The following is a 14167-nucleotide window of genomic DNA, read 5'->3' as shown; positions in this document are numbered from 1 at the left end:
CACTCAGCTCAACAGTCTAATAATGAGAGGTTAACAGAGAGCCAGCCTGGCCATAATAATGTGTAAAAGATTGAATTTAGCACCATGGACAGGCACACTAAAACTGCTGACTGGCTCTGTGACCTCTCATATCATCACACACACACACACTCACACACAGACACACACACTGATGGAGAGGCAATATGTTCCACCAGGCACAAACTCAAAAGGAGCACACATGCAGCCAACCATAAGTGTGTGTGTGTGAGTGTGTGTCACACAGTGCAGGTTAATACTGTGAAGCACAGAGTAATTTTCTCTCTGTCGCCGGGCGGCCTCACGCTGTGGAAACGACAACACATTAACTGTTAAACAAGACACCTTAGACCCCGGGGTGGGAGCCGAGAGAGGAAGAGGGAGAGGCTGAGAGGGTGGGCGGCTGAGGAAGAGAAGAGAAACAATAAAGAGACTGGGAAAAAGAGAAAATTGTTGAAGGGTTTGGTGGGTGGGGAATACAAGAAGGGCAATTCCCAATGTGGGAAGATTGGAGTGGTGGAGGGAAAGGTGAAAATGGACCGCGGGAAGCAAAAGAGGTGGAGGAGGACATTGAAACATCACATTTAGCAATAACTGATAACAATAAACGCAAGCGAACTCCAAGCCAAATCCAGTCCTTCTTGCCGCAAAGCTGTTCATCTTTACAAACACTGTTAGGAGAATTTTAGATCATAGAATATAGGGAAAAAAATCTAAGATGTTATCCTTTAAAGGGCTGTCACTCCAGAATGGCTCACATTGGATCATTGTGGTCTCATTTGAACAGCAGTGCACAGCAGAAGAGCCTACAGAGCACTTTAGATTTACTTTAGAGTATATTTTAAATGCCTGTCACTTTAAGATGTCATTTAGACACAAAGGGAAAAAAAGACACATAAAAGCACTTGACTTGACAGCAGATAATCTGCCTTTAAAAGGAGTGAAGAGCAATTTGTTTATCATGAATAGATGGTGAAATGGATGTTGGGTGATGGTGCGTTGGGGGGAGAAAGGAGGCTGCACATGCGTTTTGTTGTTTTTTTTAATAACTTTTATGTGTGTGATTTTATGTGTGATTGTGCATCTGCCTTTATATCTTCACATGCATCTAAAACCTTGATGTAACTTATTGATGAATTTTGATGTTTTTCCCAAGAAAGAACTGAGTACAAACTGAGGCTAATACTGCTGCCTTCTTTTTCTGTGTTTCTCTCAGGAAGTTATTTTGAAGAGAGCAGCCGACCTGGTAGAAGCCCTTTATGGTTTGCCCCACAATAACCAGGTAAGGAACACAGAAACACACACACACACACACACACACACACACACAAATATCCACAAGGACAGTGAAGAGAATTAACATGTTCCATTCCTTTATACTTTTTCTTTTTGGTTTCACTGCGTACTGCATTTGTGAAAGTACTGTTGTATGGAGTGTACACACAGTTAGGACGTACAACTTCATCATGAACTTTAACCCTCTTGCTCATATTTTCGACGCAGTTTGTAGTGCGAAATTAAGGGATATTGATGCATTGATTATACCCACGACGTGCAAAAAATATGTGGTACTTGCACATGAATTCATTGTCATCCATCATTGTCAGCTGTCAATAAACTGTCATTGAGCTTTTGGTATATTTTCTGGTATACTAAACAATAGTATGGGTATTAGAATGCAGGTTATTTTACCTGTCCTGTTTGTTGTCATCAATCTTAATGCTTTTCTCTTCCTGTAGGAGATCATCCTGAAGCGTGCGGCAGACATTGCAGAAGCTCTCTACAGCGTTCCACGAGGACACACCCAGCTCTCCGGCTCCACCCACGGCAGCATGATGGGGGTCAACTCCTTCACTGGGCAGCTGTCTGTCAACGTCTCGGAACCCCCGCAGGGCAATCAGGGTAAGACTTTTCAAATGCACATCACCACTTTACAACAAAGATACTACCTGAATGATCTGCGTTCACTTCACTTCGACCATTCACCTCATGCTCCTCTTCCTCTCCCCCACACGTCCTGCAGGCTTTGTGCGCAGCAGCAGTAGTGTGTCTCCTCATGGTTACGTGCCCAGCTCCACGCCTCAGCAGACCGGCTACACTTCAGTCACCAGCACCATGAACGGCTACGCTAACAACACCGGCATGACCAACCTGGGAGGCTCGCCCACTTTCCTCAACGGCTCTGCAGCCAACTCGCCTTATGCTAGTGAGTGTGCATGTGTGCATTTACTTTACAGACATGAATACACACACACACACTCACACTGTACTGATGTTACCTATTATAGAGTCATTTAGCTGCCACCGAGCTACTTCAAAATGCAGTTACACAGCTACCAGTTTGATTACATGTGTTCAGCACTGCATACATGCATGCAGATCTTACACACTGTACCTACACACGTCCGTGGACAGGAAGTGAAAGTCTCAGATCTGCCGAGTGGAGATTCCCCCATGGGGCTTTCTGTCTCTGTGTCTTCAAAAACAATCACCAACTCCATTTTGTCCTCCGTCCATCTCCTCCCTCCTTCCCTTGCTTCCTTTCATCTGACAACCACACCTCCCTTCTCTCTGTTGGTTAATTGCATCTTTTTTCCATTTAGCAGAAAGAGGGAGAGAGGAAGGAGGGTTCATTGAGATGTTGCCTGCTGATATTTTTCTCACTGATGGTGATGATGGAAAATGAAGATCTGACTTTGGAAGAGTGGAACCTTTAGGTGTCACTTCTTATAAAAGATCATTTTAAGCCACAATTTAAAAATACACTACATGGCTAAAGGTGAATATGAACATGAATATTAACATGTGATTTATAAACATCACATTCAGGCATCAATATGCCTCCGTAACAGCCTCCCATTCTTTGGGAAAAATTTCGACATGATTTTGGAACCTGGCTGCAGGGACTTTCTTCGATTCAGCCACAAGAGCATCAGTAAGCTCGAGCAGTGGCCTGGCTCACAGTCTGGTTGTTAAAATCAATCCCAAAGGTGTTGGACAGGGTTGAGGTCAGGATTGTGCAGGCCAGTCAAGTTCTCTCACACCAAACTCTTTCGTTATGATCCTGGCTTTGTGTGTAGGGGTATTGTCATGTTAAAACACTTGAGGGCCTTCCCCAAACTGTTGCCAGCAGTAAGATTTCCCTTCATCAGAACTAAAGGGCCTAACCCAAACCAAGAAAACAACCCCTGACAAAGGGCCTTGACACACTAAGCCGATGATGGGCTATTGGTCAATGCTGGGTCATCGATGAGGCAAGGCAAGACAAGGCACATTTATTTATATAGCACATTTCATACCCAAAGGCAACTCAAAGTGCTTTACAGATTAGTCCAGTCAAAGTTCATTGTAGCCCAATCACAAAGCATGCTTGAAAGGGCTGTACAAAGAGTAATTTCAATTTCAATTTGATCTATAAAGTCCAATAACACAAAGTACAATTAGACTTAGAGGGATTTAAAGCGTAGGACAATCCTCTGTCCTTGGACCCTCACAGTGGAAAAGGAAAAACTCCCCCAAAACAAACCTTTAATGGGGAAAAAATCATCTGTAAGTGTCTGTTGCCCTAATTTTTGTGGGGTGTCCCTCACCTTCAGCGCTAGTCGAACGTTATTGGCAGAAATGGTTTGTTATTTCCTCTCACGCAGGCAGAGAACATACATACTAGTTGGCTGTTAGCTGTCGTCTCTGCTGTGTGCTGAAGTGCAACTTTTTGGCTAAGATTTAAGTGACCTGAGGAGACGCAAGAGTCGGCCTTCGTTGCCACCAGTTCTTTGCAGTCAGCTTGGTGTGTTTGGGCCTTTAAACACAAACATATGTGGACAGGGTTGTCTACAGACTTTTGGTCATATTGTTTATTCCCAAAAGGCCAATTTCAAGCCACTTTTTGTCACATATCGAAGTCAAATTTCTTTGACCCAACATGTAATGTATATCATTATGCATCACACATTGTACAGAATTTTGAATGTAATTGATGAGACAATAAGTTGGAGCCTCATGTTCAATACAGTAACCATAATCTGTCTCTTTCCTTTATTTTCACCCTTCATTCCTCATCCACCCTTGTCTTCTCCATCCCATCTCTCTCATCCCTTTCTCCCTATTTTTCTGCTCTCCGCTAAAAAAATTTAATTACCACCACCCCAGTTGTCCCCTCCAGTCCCACTATGGCCTCCTCCACCTCTCTCCCCTCCAACTGCTCCTCCTCCTCTGGCGTCTTCTCCTTCTCTCCGGCCAACATGGTGTCGGCGGCCGTTAAGCAGAAGTCCGCCTTCGCTCCAGTGGTCAGGCCCTCCTCCTCCCCTCCACCCTCCTGTACCAGCGCCAATGGCAACGGGCTCCAAGGTAATTTACCATGACAACAGTCAGTCAGTCAGGGGATGCTTAGCAGGAGGACTTCCCCAGCAGATATACTGCCATTAGAGTCCCTGTCACGTCCTTGTCTGATCAGTCAGTATGAGCATATATTCTTACCACTTAGCACTTTGGTCCAGACTGAAATACCTCAACAACCATTAGATGGATTTGCCATGAACATTTGTGCAGACATTTATGGTCTCTAATGGGTGAATCGTAACAACTTTGGTGGTCATTTGACTTTTCCTCTAGTGCCACCATTAGACCCCATTAGACTTTTTTTTTTTTTTTTTGAAAATTTCTCCACAAGTATTGAATGGATTGCCATGAAATTTCAAACACGCATTCATTTTTCCCCTCAGGATGAACTGTAATAACTTTGCTGATCCCTTTTCATTTAATTTAGTTTGGTCTAGTTCATCCAGCACTTTGGTTTATGACCAAATACCTGCACAGCTAATTCCCATCAGCCTCAGTGCCACATGGTGTTTTTTGCTACGTAGCAAATGTTAACATGTTTACAGACTACGCTAAAACACTGTTTACACTTGGGTTTAAAATGCATTCTGATGACCTGGACACAGCCTAGACACATCACCGTTTACAGTTGTGTCTGTCATGTGTCCAGCTGACCTCCTATGTTCAGATTTCATTGCTGCCTACATCACTTTCATTAGAACAGTGATATTCAGCTTGCAGGCTGGGTGCCAAATCAGGTCCACAATGGGGTGCTTGATGGCCACAGACCATTTTCTAATTTTACTATCAAAATAAATTGATTGACACTAGGTTGTTTTTTTTTTTAATTTTCATGTAAATAAGATGCTAAAGTGCATTAAAATCATCAAAATAGAGTTTGTTTATTTAACAAAAATGCCCAGGAAGGCTCCCCAGGACCCCCCGGCAGAGGTCCAGACTAATTAATATCTGTTTATTAACTGGCCTCTGGCCTCCTGTCATTTTGCATAAGTGGCCCCAGGCAAAGCAAGTTAAGTATCCCTGCGCAAGAATTATTATGTCCACGCTCTCAATAGTCACAACAGCATGATGTTTCGTTACATCTGGAGATATCGCTGTCAGTAGAATTCAACATGTCTCCTTTCATAGGGCAAAATACTTCACGCAACACTTCATCCAACTAGTTGTGAAATGGGCAAGTTATAGAGCAGCAAAACAACCACTACATCCTGTATTGATGACGTAGTCTGTGTCAGGGACGCATCAGGACACAAAACATACGTGGTCAGACGCACCCCAGACTACCTTGGCAAGTGGTTTAAGTGATTGGATCACAATGTGTCTTGGTGGTCATTTACATTTGTATTTAGTGCTGTCCACTTGAGCTCTGATCGTGCAAGAAGCATTTTAAAACCAAGTGTAAACAGGTAGAGGGAATCTCTTGCGCTTCAGCCCTTCCGCAATTGGAGGTCGGTGCTTCTCAGAACAGGACAATATAGATCAAGATAACCCCGTGGAGGAATCCAAGTGTAAACAGGGTTAAAGATGGTTAACATGAAAAACATTATATCTGTTAAATGTCAGTGTGTCAGCATACCAAAACAACAAGATATGTGTAAACTATTATGAGAGGTTTGTCTGTTAAATCTGTCATGCAGAGGACAATATGGACAATTTTATCCAAGTCAACTTGTATGACTTCACCCTTTGGATTGACAGTTTGTTTCATTCTCTGTCCTCCCTCCTGTCTTTTCTCTTGACTTATAACCCTTCCCTCTTTTTATTCCTCTGACCTTACACCCTTCCTTTGTCGTGACTCTGCCCCTGTCTGTCTTCTGCCTGTGTCTCTACCAGATCAAACATTTGTGGACTCTAGCAAGTACTCAACAGCCAGCTCTCTACAAGGCCTGGCCTTCACCTGAAGTATGTCCCTCAACTTTCTCTTCCTCCAACTTTGTTGACTAATTGCATTTGCAACTTTCATTAAACTGACTTATTTCAATCAAGTGATGATTGTCTTGCACGTGAGACATTATTTATCCCTGTTTCTGATCTATCACTCACTTTCCTGACTTTTTACCCTCAACTTTCCTTTCATCTCGTACTTTCATTTTTTTCAGTCTCCATCTTCCCTCTGTCTCATCATCACCTCTCCATCCTCCTCCTCCTTAACTTTTCCATCCACATCTCATCCCACAGCACAGATGCAGCTATTCTGTTGCCTGGTAACACCCCCTGTCTTTCTATTGGCTGGGAAAAAAAGACAGGAAGTTAGATATTTACAGAAACCCCCAAAAAAAGACATTTGGCAGAGAGGATTTATTTCTCAACATCACCGGTTTTGTTTAGCTGTGTGTGCATTTGCTCTTGATTTTCCGTGTGTGTGTGTGTGTGTGTGTGTGGAGAAAGAGAGAAAGAGCATGTGCGGGGGTGTGGGAACTCAAAGCTCAGCCTCAAAGCACAGCTGAAATAAACACTCCCCACTTACAGCTTACACACACACTTTCCTCTATCACACACACTGGGTGATCACACACTGGCAGCTTACTAGGGAGCGATCAACAATGACAGCTGTTCGACTCTCTTGACAGTTTATACTGGCAGTATACCTGCCCTATGGTGTGTGTGTGTGTGTGTGTGTGTGTGTGGGTGTGGGTGTGGGTGTGGGTGTGTGTGTGTGTGTGTGGGTGTGTGGACGTGTGTGTGTGTGTGTGTGTGTGTGTGTGTGTGCTCCTGAGACAAAAAAGAAAAAAAGGGGAAAAAACGAAACCTCCACTGAAACAATACATTTTGCGGTATTTTGTCACACTGGTACTAAAAACGAACTCTTTTCTCTTTAAAGTTTTCACCCACCATGAAATATATAAAACACATATATTTAATCATTTCTCAACTGTGCTGTGTGTGTGTGTTTGTGTGTGTGTTTGTGAGTGTGTGATTTTGGGCTGGGCTCTGCCTCTCACATGTTGACACCCATCCCTTGGGTTTAAATACAACACACGCCATGATGCAATCTGTCAGGCACACACACAAACATACAGTAAAATACGCCAACTGTTCCCGCACAGAATTAAATGTGTGTGTGTGCGTGTGCGTGTGCGTGTGCGTGTGTGTGTGAGTGTGAGAGAGCATCACCAAGAGCCAACTTATATGATGTGTCCCCGCTCAATTTTACTGATTTATTCATCTATTGATGTTTTAAATGTCGCTGCAGTCACACAGCTGCACAGATGGGAAAACATATTGATGTATTTACGAGGGAAATTTTTTTATGACGATGAAAAATATTTGGCTGTGTTTTAAAAGTTTTTTCACTCCCTCTCCCCCCTCCCCTCCTCTCCCTCTGTTTCTTTTTCCACCCAACAGCAATCCCAGGAATGATCGTCCCACCCATGTAAAGGTGTGAGTGCATGACTGTGCGTGTGTTTGTGTGTGAGACTGTGTGTGAGATGAACCAAGCACACTCACACCGATCCTGGCGGAGGATTTCGGTGCGAGTCAGACTCCGGTCGGGGATGGAAGCAGCTGTCCCGATCTGAAGGAACAAACCCAACTCAGGCCCTTTCTAACACAAAAACAACTACGAGAAAAACAGACGAAGAACAAAAAAAAGACAAAGACTGTTTGCGAGGAAATAAGTTGTTTAGACTTTGTACACCTTGATGCTTTTATAGGAGAACGGCCACGCCTACATTTTGACTCTCCACGGACACAGGAGGTGTATTTATTTTGGAGAGAATCCACTTCTTCCCTTGAGTGATTTTTCTTTTTGTGCAACAGTTAACGTGTGATAATCATCCTCTAACTGTATCTCACATGAGGGATTTTCTATTTATGAAGTTTGGTCATTAATGAAGGATTATAATGTGAAGAATACCTGACGATGATGGTGATGATGATGAAGAGGCAGCAGGATTCACATAGGGTCGAATCCAGCTGACACAGACAAGCCAAACCAGACACACACTTTCACTTCTCATTGCCAAATCCACACCACCGTCACTCTTTCTGCACAGACACTCAGACAGTGAGGTCTTCCTCTGCATTTAATCGATCAGATGAAGGATTGAGATGCTGCAGTTTTAGCCAGTCGCCATGTTTGCTTTGAGCTCGCTTCACATACATTTACACCGCTGCTCCAGTGTGCTATATTTTCTAGAAGGAGAAAATCTTTCAAGTGCAGAGAGAAACAAAATTCAGTCATCTAACAAACCAAGAAGACACATATTTCCACCGTGCAAGATTCAAGAAATGAGACTTGCTGCAGTTCAGATTCAGGACAGATTTGAGGAGCTGACTGTAAAAGGGCCATAATGAGTGTGTGATCACTGGGTGCCAACAGCAGCTTCACTGTTGAAGATTTGACCCAACAACTCTGCCACTGAGTCCGTCCCTCGACCCTGTTACCAAACGATCTGTTACAAAGTCAGACACCGCCACAGCAACCTCTATAAGAGGGGGAACATGTCTTAAAGACTGCTGCCATTTTGAGTTTGATTTTGTTGTGTGAGGGTTGCCTTCTCAAATGTTTGTCTTAATACATAAATTCTTATTTCTGTTTGGTTTTTCTTTTGGTTTGCTGTGTTCTTTATATTTTTCCTGCCATCAGCCGGCCAATCAGATTGTGTTTCTTTTGATGCCTGCCCACTTATCTGGTGTGATGGACAACTTGAGTGAGAAAATGATCCAATGGTGTGTCTTAAATGCTGCGCTGCAAAGAATGTCATTATATGTATACTGAGTCTTAAAAATTTTTGTGAAAACATCTTCCACTGCGGTTTCAAATCTGCCCATGAATTCAGTTCAATTTTTTATTTTGTTTACAGTACAACTGTATATAATTGAACACCATTGTAGCATTATTGCATCCCATCTTGCACTTGTTTTCTTGAGAAGTAAAAATTTCCAAAAGAAAGACTTTTTTTTTGCAGCGCAGGATAATTAGCCAGCGACATGTCTTAAATACCCGGTGTGCAACAATGAAAGAAGTAGCTGATGATTTGTTGTCACTGCTCCCTCAACCCTGCAGTGTGTGTGCTTCAAAAGTCTTACTTAATTTATGATTGTGTTAGTTTTGCCAAAGCCCTTATTTGAGACATTAAGGCCTAAGCAGTCGTATATCACGGCTTCTACGCTAGTTTTCTTTTCTTGTCATACACAGTCAGAAATGCCATACATCAGAACAACTGTCTTTTTCACACCTGCCAAAGGTACAGTTCATAAATGCGTCTTAGTTTTTCGTTTAAGTTGATGACATTTGCCACCAATAGAAACTATGTAAAAGTAAATTTGGATTCTTAACTGGACACAGAGCCTTATTAGCATCATGTGCAGATGAAGTAAATCCCACCTCTCTGATAAACAAGAATCAGTTGCCTGTGAAGATCTGGCCCATAGACTGTTTATAAAGATGGCTGCCATGTCCTACCACTGTACAAAAATCAAGTCAAGTGTTCCCGCCGGTACACCGACTCGACCGATCGCAAGCAGCAAAATTATGATGTCATACCCCCACTTTATAGCATCAAATGATTAATTATAACCAAACTTACATACTATACTACGACTTTTTTCATGATTTATGACAACATACTAAACTATGACGTTTTTCCGTGATTTTTGACGATGTACTACACATGACTTTTTTTCGTGATTTTGGAGGACATACTGTACTATAATGTTTTTTGTGATTTTTGACAAAATACTAAACTATGATGTTTATTCGAGATTTTTGATGACATACTAAACTACAATGTTTTTTTTTTAGATTTTTGATGAATTACTTAACTATAGCCTTTTTTTTTTGCAATTTTTGACGACATACTGAACTATGACGTTTTTTTGTGATTTCTGACGACATGCCATACTATGATCAAGAAAATTAAAACTTGAACATACGCCAGCGAGGTAAGAACCTACCCTAAATGACAGAAACCATCTTTGGTAAAAATTTATTTGATGTGTACCTTGATCTTTAAATTTGGCTCATGTCCGTTAACACAAAGGGGGAGGGGTTTACATACTGCAGCCAGCCACCAGGGGACGATTGATATGTTTTGCCGTCACTTTTGGGAAGCTGTCATGCTGTCCATCTTTATTATACAGTTTATGGTCTTAGATGGTAAGGCTCAATCAAAAAAAGGAGGAAAATATTGAATGTCCGTCAGTTTTTGAATCTGAACCAAATGAGTGAAAGCCACCTCCTCGGGAATAAAATTTGGGTGAACTTTAAGGGATGTTTTCAAGAATTTGAAAAATGACACAAATTATTTCTACAAAAAGAATCCCTGAAAACTCACATCCTTGAAGATGCGTTCCTTGCTTTGCCTCTCATGTCTACGGATTTGAACGTTAAGACATCTTATTTGTTTTTGTATAATTTTGTATCTGTTTATTAAGAGCCATACTTCCACTGCTAATTTCAATCAAACTAAAATAAGCCATGTTTTGTTTTGTTTTTTTTTTCATTTGTAAGTCAAGTGCGCAGGAGGATATTTTTCTGTCACAATGTTGTTTGTATCATTATTGTTAAAGGTTGCATAATTTAGTTGTGTTAATAGGTGTAGAGTTCATAAATATGTCATTATGATTATCTGTGTTTGTCTTCCATGTGATGGATTTGAAGATGGAACAGAGCTGCTTAATGAAGGCTTTCTCCTGCAGCCACTTCTCCTCTCTTTGCTCTCTTTCCCTCCTCCTCCATGTTTTGATTGTGCTTTTAATACTCTGTATGTTTGCTCTCTTTTTTTTCCTTCCCCTCACAAAAATGAGCCACCTATTTATTTTATCTCAAATATGGGTCTGCAGACCACTTTTCTGTTTGTGTCTACATGTGAGAGTGCCTGTGTGTGTGTGTGTGTGTGTGTGTGTGTGTGTGTGTGTGTGTGTGATCATTTTTCTCTGAAAGAAAAATGTGATGTTTAAAAGCTAAGGGATGTTTTTTATAGTACATATATAAATACCTGTACAGGAAGGAGTACATAGAGGGTTTGGTTAAAAGAAGTATGATCTGAAGCACTTGTCCGACAATATCGACATTTATCATGGCTTGTCTGCGTTCAGGCTCACGGTGGTGGTCATCATTCATACACACATTATCAGCAGTGTCAGTGCGGAGGGGAAGAGTACAGAGGAAACTACTGTAAAGATGATGATGTTGATTCTTTTTTTTTTTATTTTAAACTTTGAAGTGTAAAATAACTTTTTGACTCTCACTATATTTAATTAAAGTTCTTTCTTCTCTGTGAAAAAAGGTGTTTGTGTTTCACTTTGTTGCTTATCACTGTCACTCAGACTGCAGGGTAATGTGGTGAGAGACACACATGTGAGAAAAGATGCAAGTGAGGGTGCAATTAAGGGAACTGAGATGCATCAGTGCAGTTTGGAGAAATTTCGAGCCTCTCTGCAGGCGCTGCAGGGAGGAGTCGGGTCATTACAAAGATTCAGCTCACCTGTGTTAACTGCCTGAAACCTCTATATAAACTGGTGGCAGTCTTCCTGTAGACAGGTTGCATTTAATCTAATCTCTCTTCACCTATGAGAAACCTGTTTTAGTTTACAGCTCATGTATCTCAGCTCTCTGTTCCAGCTTCAGATCTTCAGCTTTATCACACACATAACAAAGAGCCAAAGAAGCAATTGTTTCTATTTAATGTACCTGCTGAAAGTAATGGAGTAAAAGAGAGTCAAGAAAGTTAAAGATCTGCAATGAAAAAAATGAAAGAGGGTTCAATGTTGAATGAACAATGAGAGTCAAAACCAGAGCACAAAAACTCAAAGATCATATAAATTAGGGATCCTTTCATACCTTTCGATTAAAAACTTTTCCATTTTGCAGCTGACTCTGAAGACTGTTCAATGCCACAATCATTGATGGCCTGACAGGTGTGAGGCATCAGGGACAGGTGTGACTGTTTGTGAGGAGTGAATGTGTGAATGAGAGCGTGATTATGGGCACATGTCACATTATACTGCATTTGTGCCTCATGCTGCACTCACCCTTTTCCTACTGACTGTGTGAATGATTCCAGGTTCATTTTTATTCATAAAACTGTGATTACGTACGTAAACTTGAGTTATTGGTGCTGACAGGTGAAACAAAAGAAAATCAGTCCCTCACGCTGTGTGTGTTTTGAAAGATGGCAAGTTATTATTTATCAGGGTCCAATGTGTGGTCTCTCATAACTCTCAGCCAAAATATGGCAAGCATTTGAGTCTGTAATCTCTTAATCTGGTGACCGTCCCTAAAGGCACACATATCTTGTAGCTGAAGTGTTGGATGTTGGAGTTTCCCACACACCTGAACACACTTTACAGCCAAGTTATGAGAAGAAAATATTTGTATTATACATTTCTGCTATCTAAGACTACATTACATTTGCTCTTTTCGTATGTATATCAACGTTTCTAAAGTGACATAATATATAAACTGAGTTTTGTCTCAGGAGGTGGAGGGGTGTCTCCTAGGCAAGACACCTGCCAAGCTGCAGACAACTGTTTAAAATCAACAACACTGATTGTTTTTTTGTTTTTTTTTACTGACTCTATGCAGCATTTCAACAGTGTTTGTGGCACCGAGCCTGGTGGGATTTTTACTTACCCAACCCTGCTTTTCCAGCAGCTTTTGTACCACAGAATTTCCATGTTTAAAGTCAAAACATGATCTTTTCCTAATCATCATGTGATTTTTGTGCCTAAACCTGGTCACACCTTTGCCACAGTGTTGCTGACAAATGTAAAGTTTCAGCGTATTGCCTTCAAAATAATGTACAAATGTAACATAGACGTGGTTGCAGAAACATAAAATATAAACTTTTTCTCTGGTGATTGGGTTTGACGTTTTACCCTTTCAACAACATTATCACACAACAATGATAGAACAACGTCATGTTGAGTGTTTCAAGTTTCTTACTTCACCTGCTGTTCATAAATGCTGGCAGTAAATGTAACAAAATCTTAGAGCTGATGCTTTTTAAGTGCTCACCATTTTGGTAATTTGCAGACAAAAATTTTACTAAATGTAATAAAATATGCAAGACGGTGAACACTTTAAAGCAACAGCTGGAGACCTTTTTATTTGATTTGGAGTTTAATTGATGTCCTCCTATTTTCCTAATTCTCCCATTTTTACTATCTCTACTGTTTTTTTTACCTTCATTTATATACATTTTTTATTATCTACTGTGTTTTTTTTTGTCTAATTGTGTTATTCCTTTTGCTCTAGTATTATTGTGTTGAATCTTTATTGTGAAGCACCGTGAGCTATATCTATTGTATGAAAAGTGTTCTATAAATAATTTAATAATTTATTATTATAGTTTATGAACACACAAAAAAAATAAGACGCACTGAGCCATTGACAAGAGAGTGACAAACTTCTTAAATATTTGTCTGACCTGAAAGGTGGAAGTTTCATAAAACTGTCAGCAGTCAATAATTCACTGTTTCAATCAAACTTTATTTGAATTCACCTTCACACGGTACAGATTAGTGCCGTTAAAGGTGATTTACAGTTGACTCAAAGTGAAAAGAATAAAGATACATGATGAGGATGGTGCACACAAAAAGCACATCTATAGATTTATGGAGTGAAATAAAATAGTAGAAATGTGACTCATCACAAGACACTGAACTCTTCTTCTTCACCGCTCAGCTGTGAATCTCAATTCCACTAAGGATCACACACAGAGAGGTCGATCTGGGTCAAAGTGTTACACAATATGTTGTAAAACTCACACAGAGAAAGGGATTCACTCTGTGGGTATATTTGTTTTATTATTTAAATCTTTTCATTTCTCCTCCAGTCTTCTGTCACATCAGACTCCAGCAGCTC

The 14167-nt window shown here is 40.8% G+C and overlaps 1 protein-coding gene across 4 annotated transcripts in view; it reads left to right on the top strand.

Moving 5' to 3' along the window:
- The window catches only part of LOC117270712 (transcription factor COE1), a 111351-nt gene extending 102671 nt beyond the window's left edge, over positions 1–8680 (top strand). For 2 of the 4 annotated variants that reach the window (XM_033648484.2, XM_033648474.2), the window contains exons 12-17: positions 1235–1300; positions 1758–1920; positions 2042–2224; positions 4168–4365; positions 6190–6258; positions 7702–8680. In XM_033648484.2, coding sequence (XP_033504375.1) covers positions 1235–1300; positions 1758–1920; positions 2042–2224; positions 4168–4365; positions 6190–6257 — 678 coding nt within the window. In that variant the 3' untranslated portion in view covers position 6258; positions 7702–8680. The remainder of the gene's footprint in view (positions 1–1234; positions 1301–1757; positions 1921–2041; positions 2225–4167; positions 4366–6189; positions 6259–7701) is intronic. The other 2 variants (XM_078172530.1, XM_033648494.2) reach the window with 1 other exon arrangement.
- The last annotated feature ends 5487 nt before the right edge of the window (positions 8681–14167 follow it).

Source organism: Epinephelus lanceolatus, chromosome 11 (genome assembly GCF_041903045.1).
Source record: "Epinephelus lanceolatus isolate andai-2023 chromosome 11, ASM4190304v1, whole genome shotgun sequence".
NCBI lineage: Eukaryota > Metazoa > Chordata > Actinopteri > Perciformes > Serranidae > Epinephelus > Epinephelus lanceolatus.
This window is presented reverse-complemented; position numbering and strand designations above follow the sequence as displayed.